The sequence below is a fragment of the Anomalospiza imberbis genome, chromosome 10 (assembly GCF_031753505.1).
Source record: "Anomalospiza imberbis isolate Cuckoo-Finch-1a 21T00152 chromosome 10, ASM3175350v1, whole genome shotgun sequence".
Lineage (NCBI taxonomy): Eukaryota > Metazoa > Chordata > Aves > Passeriformes > Viduidae > Anomalospiza > Anomalospiza imberbis.
Window position 1 is genome coordinate 7,695,282 of NC_089690.1, and position 8,891 is coordinate 7,704,172.

Consider the following 8,891-nt stretch of genomic DNA (forward strand, 5'->3'; position numbering starts at 1 on the left):
TCTCCCCTCCTTCCTTTGTCGTCAAGTGCGGTTTAGCAACAAAGATCCCAACAAGAGAGTGGAAGTAAACTTAGCCGAGGCTTTGTGCAGCCCGTGTCGTGACAACAAGGGAAACAAAACTACGTATTTGTAGCGCCCGGTCGTGCCCCCAGCCCCGCGATGGGCGCGGGGTGACGGCGCCGCCGGGCCCAGCGGCGGACGGAGCGCGGCCCGGACCCCTCCCCAGCATCTGCACAGGGGTCCCGGCCCCGCTTTGTGTTCGGCGGGGACGGCATGTGGGAAACCCGTGTTTGCACTGGACATCCCCCACCTCCGAGGCCGGAGGCTGGGGGGAAGGGCTTGGCGCGCTGCGGCGCGGCCGCACGGAGCAGGGCCCGGGGGATGGCCGGGAGCTGGGCACAGCCTCTGCCCCGCGGTGCGCTGCGAGCTCCGCTCCCGGCGGCGGCGGCGGCGGCAGGGCCCGGCTGGGGGCTCCGCTTCACGGGGACTGCACGGCCTGGACGGGGCGAGCGAGGCACACGCAGGGCCCCGCGCAGCCCCTCTGTCCCGAGGGGCACCGGCACAGGCGTGGGGGAAGCCGTTCCGGCTCCGCTCCCCCCATGGCTTCTCCTAGCCCCGAGCCAACACCAACTTAAAGGGAAAAAAAAAGAAAAAAAAAAAGAAAAAAAAAAAAACCACCACGTAGCAACAATGCTGTTTACCCACTTCCTCCAAAAGGCGTGTGTGACCTGTTGCTGGAAGGGGAGATACAAAGGCTCCCAGTGGCCGCCCGGGCCGCCCCCGGGCCCGCCTCCCCGCCGAGCCGTCCCGGCGCGCCCAGCCCCCGCCCCGTTTCATGCAAAACCAGGGGAAGAGACTTGTCCTCAGTGGCGGAGCCGCCGCGCGCTGATTGGCCGGAGCGAACGCATTTATTGCCTGACAAGCCCCCATCACATGGATGGTTGTCTATTAACTTGTTCAAAAAAGTATCAGGAGTTGTCAAGGCAGAGAGAGAGAGTGTGTGTGTTTGCAAAAGGGGGTAAAGTAGTTTGCTGGCTCTTTAAGACCGAGGTGGAGAGAGAGAGAGAGAGAGAGAGGGAGAGAGAGAGCGGCAGGCAGAGAAAAGGGAAAAAGGAGGAAGAAGTTTTTTAAAATCAAGACTCCGGCGGTAATAATAGCAGTTATTAGCATTATTAATCCATCAGCGAAGAAGAAGATCCTGATCTTGATCCAAGTGTGGTTTTGGGGAGTCCCCCTCCCCCCTTTCCTACCCCTCCCTAGGAAAAAAAAAAAAAAAAAAGTCCGGCTTGGGACTCCGCTGCGGCTGCTCCTCGTTTCTCTGCTCAAGGCTGGTTCCAGCAAAAGTAGTTTGAATGTACAACATGATGGAAACCGAGCTGAAACCTCCCGCCCCTCAGCAAACTTCGGGGGGAGGCACAGGCAACTCCAACTCGGCCGCCAACAACCAGAAGAACAGCCCGGACCGGGTCAAGCGCCCGATGAACGCGTTCATGGTGTGGTCCCGCGGGCAGCGGCGGAAAATGGCCCAGGAGAACCCGAAGATGCACAACTCCGAGATCAGCAAGCGGCTCGGGGCGGAGTGGAAACTTTTATCCGAGGCGGAAAAGAGACCCTTCATTGATGAAGCCAAGCGGCTCAGAGCTCTGCACATGAAGGAGCACCCGGATTATAAATACCGACCCCGGAGGAAAACCAAGACCCTCATGAAGAAGGATAAGTACACGTTGCCGGGGGGCTTACTGGCACCGGGCACCAATACCATGACGACTGGGGTAGGGGTTGGGGCCACCTTGGGAGCTGGGGTGAACCAGAGGATGGACAGTTACGCGCACATGAACGGCTGGACCAACGGAGGCTATGGGATGATGCAAGAGCAGCTCGGCTACCCGCAGCACCCGGGTTTGAACGCGCACAACGCAGCGCAGATGCAGCCCATGCACCGCTACGACGTGAGCGCCCTGCAGTACAACTCCATGACCAGCTCGCAGACTTACATGAACGGATCGCCTACCTACAGCATGTCCTACTCCCAGCAAGGGACCCCGGGCATGGCCCTGGGCTCCATGGGCTCGGTGGTCAAGACGGAATCCAGCTCCAGTCCCCCCGTAGTCACTTCCTCGTCTCATTCAAGGGCTCCTTGCCAAGCTGGGGACCTTCGGGACATGATCAGCATGTATCTACCAGGTGCTGAAGTACCAGAACCAGCTGCCCCAAGCAGACTTCATATGTCCCAACACTACCAGAGTGCACCTGTTCCTGGCACAGCCATTAATGGCACACTCCCTCTATCACATATGTAAGACAAAGGGGCCGGGGGGGTGGGAGGGGAGGGAAAGGAAAACTAAACAAAACAAACAACAAAAAAACTTTTATTAGAAATTCTGGACTTTTTTTTTTTTTTTTTGGACTATTTTTGTACAGAGAAAACTCCGGAAGGGGGGTGGGGGTGGGGTTTGGTGGGGGGGGGGGGGGTGTCAGAAATTAAACCGACAAGGAACTTGTATAGATCTCGGAGGGGAAGCAACTACACAAAACTTTTAAAAAGTTCTAGTTAAAACGGTAGGAACTTTGCAGAAAGTTTGCAAAAGTCTTTACCAATAATATTTAGAGCTAGACTCAAAGAGCGAAGAGGAAGATGTTTTAATATTTGCAGGCAACTTTTGTACAGTATTTATCAAAAGACACATGGCAATCAGAATGTCCATTGGTAATATAGAGAGAAGAAAAAAAAAGCTCGCGAATTTGCCAATTATTTTTAAAAAATAGTCTTCTTGGACCATTGTGGTTGTGGCAGCTGAATTTATAGCAGCTGCAAGAGGAGAGAAAATTATTTTACGGCATTTGGACATTTAAATTGTTTTAGAAATTGTACAAAAGATTAAAAAAGGTAGGATGAGTACTTGCGAACCATGGGCTTGGTTTGCTGGATAAGGGCAAACGTTTAGATTGTACTAAATTTTTTTTAAATTTTTTTTTTTTTTTTTTTTTTTTTTTTTTTTTTTTTACTTCTTGTTAAAAAGCAAAAATTGCCATGCAGGTTCACACGCCGTTTGTTAATTTATAATAACTTTTTGTTTCCAGACTTCATCCTGTTCAAAGAAAAGGAAAAAAAAAAAAAAAAAAGGAAAATTACCAACTTGAAATTTCTGTGTTTGAAATATTTTCTTATGGTTTGTAATATTTCTGTAAATTTATTGTGATGATATTTTAAGTTCTTTTTTTTTTTCCTCCTCATTTTCCGTAGTTGTATTTTAAAGATTCGGCTCTGTATTATTTGAAATCAGTCTGCCGACAGTCCATGTATATATTTGAACTAATACCATCCTTATAACAGGTACATATTCAAGTTAAGTTTTTACTCCATTATGCACAGTTTGAGATAAATAAATTTTTGACATATGGACACTGAAGTTCCGCTTGAGTCTTGGATTTATTTTTGTAATGCAAGATGTTTTTTAAATAATTCATGCAGTAGAAGGTATCATCGTAGCCAACCGAATACGATAAATAATGCAGTAATATATAGCTATATATATAACGCATGAATATTTTTATAGGTATGCATATATAGAGAGAAAGTACGATAGCTTTATTGGAATAACTGCCTGTGCCTCCTTCGGGGGGGACGGGAACGCTGAGTGAGAGGCTGCTTCCCAGTTCCCTCCCTTCCCTCCCGGGGACGCGGGGTGCGCCGGCCTCCGGGGGCTCTGTCGCCGCTGCCTTTGGCCACTTGTTGCCCCCGGAGGGGCCGAGCTGGGGCTGGCGGGGCCGGCGGCAGCGGCGGGCGGGCCGCGGGCACTGCCGCGGCCTCCCGGCTTCCACAGGCGGATAATGCATTTCTCTCTTTTCCCTTTCCCGACCGTGCCTCCTTCGGCCGGGCAGGCGGGAGGGGAGCCGGCTCCCCGCGGCCGGGAACCCGCGGCCTGGCCGGGCTCAGCCCTCCCCGCTCCCTTTGTCCGCCTCTTCCCAAACTTTCCTCTCCTGGCTCCTGGGCCGCGCAGGAGGAGGTGAGAGGTGGGGGCGGGTGTAGGGCTGGCCGGGCAGAGGTAAGAAACAACAAAACCCGAACAAACAAACAAAAACAGTCGAATGCCAGAGACTTTCACGTTTTATCACAGCTCTTTCTTGAATCCTATTTCTTAAATTGCCAGCGCGGTGTAGCCCCGTTTCGGACACTCTCTGCAGCCGGTCGCAGCCCCAAAGAGAAGCGGTGGCGCCCGCCATGTAGAAGGAGAGATCCACCGTCCGTGCCAGGTAGAGTTTTACTTTGTACAGTCGTACCCACAGTTGCCGAGGACGGGGCTCCGCGCCGCTCCGCGCCGCTCCGCGCTGGCGGCCCTGGCGGGCGCCAGGCCCCACGGCCCGGGCAGGGCAGGGGGCGATGGGCAGCACAGCTGGGCAGTCCCTGCGGCAGCCCCAGCGGTCATTTGGTGCTGCTAACGCGGCTTCCTTAGGGGAAACGCGAGAGAGCGAGATAATAATAATAATAATAATAATAATAATAATAATAATAATAATGGTACGAATTTGGGGATTTGAAGTACTGTGATTGCAAACTGGTCGTGTGTTCTGCTAATGGCATGTGGTACGTGGCAAGGAAGGCATGTGGTGTGATGTTTGGCTTAGGCAAGGCACAAAGTGGGCACTCCAGCGCCGGGCAAGCGTTTCTGAGCTTTTCTCTCCAGTATTTCTTGTCAGCTACTGGATTTTGCTTTAGATTGGGGCGGAGGGAAAAGGCTGGGTAAAATGCACACACACGATCACACACACACACACATACACACACACACACACACACACACACACACACTAAATTACCTGTCTGGTTGTGGCTTTTATTTGGTATTGCTATTTCCTAGGCTCAGTTCTGGCCTCCATCCTTGAAGCCTGGTGTCCAGATGAAAAGTAACATAGCCAGACTAGGAGACGTGGAGATTTGCTCCCTGACTGGTTTTGTAGTTTAGCTCCCTTTGTCCCTTTTATTTCTGCACCGTCGCGATGCTTGGGCTGGACAACAATTTTTGCAGGTTCTCAACCTTTTCTGTGTCCTTTACACTAATGCAATGAGTAAAACATTCTTTTTCAGAGCTGTGAGCGTTTGCAATGCATTTGGGGATTATTCACGTGGTAACGAGCCCACATCCCCGCTCGCTCCCGCTTGCCTCGCTGAGAAAAGAGAACCAGGAATAAAAGCCCAATCGATATCACGATTCCATTTTTAAAAGCGAATCTTAGCCAATTAACAGCAATAAAACCTGGCCCCTTTTTGAAGTGCTAACTAAAATATTCGAGGGGGGTATTTGGAAATGTTGGTCCTTTTACAATTCGCATAGAGAAGGCGAGCTAATACCCCTAAACAAAAGGCACTAAGCCACATATTCAGGCTTAGTGAATTCAGCAACTTTTTATAAGGGCAATTTGTTTAAGCTTAGATTTCGGAGTACAATTTGGAATATATGTGGTTGAAACCTGATATCCCTTGGACAGATTCCTTACATCCATCCATCCATCCATCCATCCATCCATCCATCCATCCATCCATCCGTTTAGGGAGGATAACCCAAAGCATTTTACATGTACAGCTGAACAGTTTTATTTTTAAAGTGCTACTTGGAGGAGCGCCATTGTCCACTGCTCATTTTAAATTCAACACATTCAATAACGCCATTTACACCTAAGCCATTATCCTGGGCTTTCGTTTATGGCAGCTGAAATGTGTAGCAGAGCTCGTGGGTATGTTTTTATTTTGGTTATTGAAGACCTTTGGGGCTCTCCGTGGTTTCCCTCTCGTGAATTGTTGTGTATTTTATAGCCAGAGTGATGCTCGGCCCAAGAGTGCCAGTGTAATGTTTCCCTAACCTTCTACAGAGCCGAAGTGAACCCAAGGATAAGATTATAGTTTCCCCTGTGATTTTTTTTACGGCTTTTTAAGTACTGGGGTGTTAAAATATTTTGCAGAACTGGAGAGGTAGATTAGCAGGGTTTCTTGCCAAAGCTGGGAAGCTGGTATTACAGACTGTCCCAGGGGGAAATCGCTCACATTAACCACTAAATGAATATTTGACAAGGGCTCATTCGGGGGTATTATTACTACAAACGGGTCCCTACTGGACTTTCCAAGGGTCAAAGAGCAATGGTTCAATTAATTATTTAGACTGTTAGTAGATTTGGTTGTAATAGCTGTACTTATTTCTGCAACCGACAGCTTCTTGCGGTGGGGGATCTGGGGAGAGGCTCTGCCTCGCAGCCGCGGCTCCAGCCCGTGGCTCTGTCTTGCCGACAGACATTTCTTGGCCGAAACCACGTTTTGATTCCTTGAGATGCCCACTGGTGCCGGGTGGGGCATCAGGGGTGTCGGTGATCCTCACAGCAGAGTGTTTTCTCTCGATATTAATTCCTTCTCGTCCCCAACGGGCAGCAGAGTTGTATATCTGCCTCCGAATAGGAGGTAGATAGCCCAGCAATTTAAGTAGTATATAATGTAAGTCCCACTGAAAGAAAGAGGCCCATTACTGATAGGTGTGATTAGATACACTTCAGTCATTTAAATCCTGATCTAACTCAAATACTAAAATGTAAAACCTGCTTCGGTGGTTGTGAGATTTCCGAGGATATATGCAAAATGCTGACATTCTGATGGCAGAAGAGCTTCGTCTTTGCTTTTTTTAACGCCAGTCAGCCTCGCCTGACACTGTCATTTCAACAATTTTCTTGGTGAGGAGGGGAGAGAGAAGGGAGGATTATTTTGTTTAATTTCTACAACAAACATAGTCCGTAGTAGTAGACACCAAAAAAAAAAAAAAAAAAAAAAAGGCAAAAAACCCAAAATAACGTTGGGAGTGTGCGATTAGGTGACAATAATGTATGTTGAATGAATAAGAGATAAGCTGCAAGGGGGGAGAGGGAAGCAGTAATTACAAACCCAATTCATTCAGCTTTTCAGGACTTTTGTTGTGGGAGCTCCATTGACGGGCTTCGAGCTGCCAGTTTTCTCACATTAAAAAGAACTGATCAGCGCCTCAGGGGGACAAGCAACACCGCTTAACTGCATAGTGATGGGGTCCTCATTTAGAGCCATTACAACAAGAAAATTAAACAGAGCCTTTGTGTGCACCAGGTTTACTTTTCAATTGCTGACAGTTTATAGCTAACTGCTCAGAGATTTAAGTTTGATTGCGGCTTGATCGCCTGCTAGTTAGCACTGCCGCTATTTTAGTTTTGGTAATTAAAACCAGTTTTCTGACGATGGCACGGGGAATTGCGAGAGTTTGGTGCTATTTTGCTTTTGAGGAATCAATTCACTTGGCGAGGACGTACAGCGCTACAGTGAGTGTGGGGGCTGGTTCACATGCGAATTGGAAAGGAAAGGAGCCCGGGGTGGAAATTCCCGGAGCTGCGCGTTTGGCTGGGCCAGAGCGGGAGGGCGAGCTCTGTCCTGCGGGCCGGCCCCGCGCCGGGGCCCGGCCAGCCCTGCCCGAGCCCCGCGACGGCTCCGGGCTCGGCGGAGCCTCTGCGCCGGCAGGTGCGGGCGGGCGGAGCGGCGAGGAGGAGCAAAGCGAAACCCCGAAGCTCGCAGGATGGTTTTGGAGCTTTGCTTTGGAGTTCGCAGAGGGTTTGCTGTGGCTGAGCCGTGTGTGTGAGTGTGCCTGTGTGTGCCTGTGTGTGCGTGTTTTTGTATCCGTGTGCGCCTGTGCGTACAGGGGGAGGGGGCGCGCCGAAACAAGCTGCAATTTTCCATTACAATTTAGCAATATTGGAGGAGAGCGCGGACGGCCCTTCCCGTGCAGTGTGGTGCGGGCTCGGGCCCGGCTGTCCCGCAGGAGACGCCTGGGCCGCTGCAGCCCTGTCGGCAGGAGAGGGTGGAAGCCCGGGGCGGGGGGGTCCTCGCTGCGAGCGCCCCCGGGGAACGGAGCAGGGCCGGGCCGGAGAAGTTTCTGCAGCAGTTTGTCTCTGGCTCATCCGCTGGCGCAGCGTGCTGCCTCGCAGGACCTCTGCCATGTGGACGAGAGTTTGTACGGAGTGGCTTTACGTTTCGAGTTTTTTTGTTTTGGTGTTTATATTTTAATTTGTCCCTTTTATATATAATTCTTTCAGGATTTCTCTGTGCTTTGTTTATGTTTTGCGCCCATCCCTACCCGTTCCCCCGACCCCCTGATAAAAGCGCCTCTCCCTCCCCCCTTCCCTCCAAATGTGTTTCAGACTCAAGTCACCGAGCTGTTATTCCAAGGCAGTTGCCTTCTTCAGAGGAGCGAGGTGGCCCGCAGCTCGGGAGGGTCCCCGAGGGGCACCCTGCGGGACGGGGAATTGTCAGGCCGCTTCCACGGGGCCCGGCCGAGCTCGATGGGGCCAAAGCGGCGGTGCCGCCGGTTCCTACAAGCTCTAGGGGCAGTGGGACGCCGGGGGAGAGCGGTCAGCCGCGGGGCACGCAGCTGGGCTGTGTCCTGTCGGCTCCCCACAGCGCGTCCCCCTGTCCCGAGCCCAGCGGCGGGCAGAGCGCTGCTCCGGCCCCGGGCCGGGATGCGGCCCCGCTCCCGCACAGGCGGCCGCTGCCCCAGGGAACGGGAGGGGAGGCCCGGCCCCCCGCGGGCTCCCCCGCCCCGGGTCCTCGGTGACCCCATCATCTCCGCAGCAGTTAGGGCTGATGACGTAATGTGGGCGCTTTTTTTTTTTTTCTTTTTTTTTTTTCCCCCCAGAAAATCGTGATTAACGGTAGGGGATGGGGATGGGGAGGGGTAGAGGGGGGAATCCCACCGGGTGCTGGAAAGACACGGGCCTCTGCAGAGGCTTTTCCGCGGGAAGGCTTCGCAGGGGTGTCTTGGCACACCAGCTCACACTCACTCATGCACACTCACAACTCACACGCGTTGCAGGCTGAGAGCTTGGTCCTGCAA

The 8,891-nt window shown here is 51.9% G+C and overlaps 1 protein-coding gene across 1 annotated transcript; it reads left to right on the top strand.

Moving 5' to 3' along the window:
* The first annotated feature begins 437 nt into the window (after nucleotides 1-437).
* On the top strand, nucleotides 438-3,410 carry SOX2 (SRY-box transcription factor 2). The gene has a single exon (XM_068200382.1). It carries the CDS (start codon nucleotides 1,353-1,355, stop codon nucleotides 2,298-2,300), a length of 948 nt encoding a protein of 315 aa, XP_068056483.1. The 5' UTR covers nucleotides 438-1,352; the 3' UTR covers nucleotides 2,301-3,410.
* Nucleotides 3,411-8,891: the final 5,481 nt, after the last annotated feature.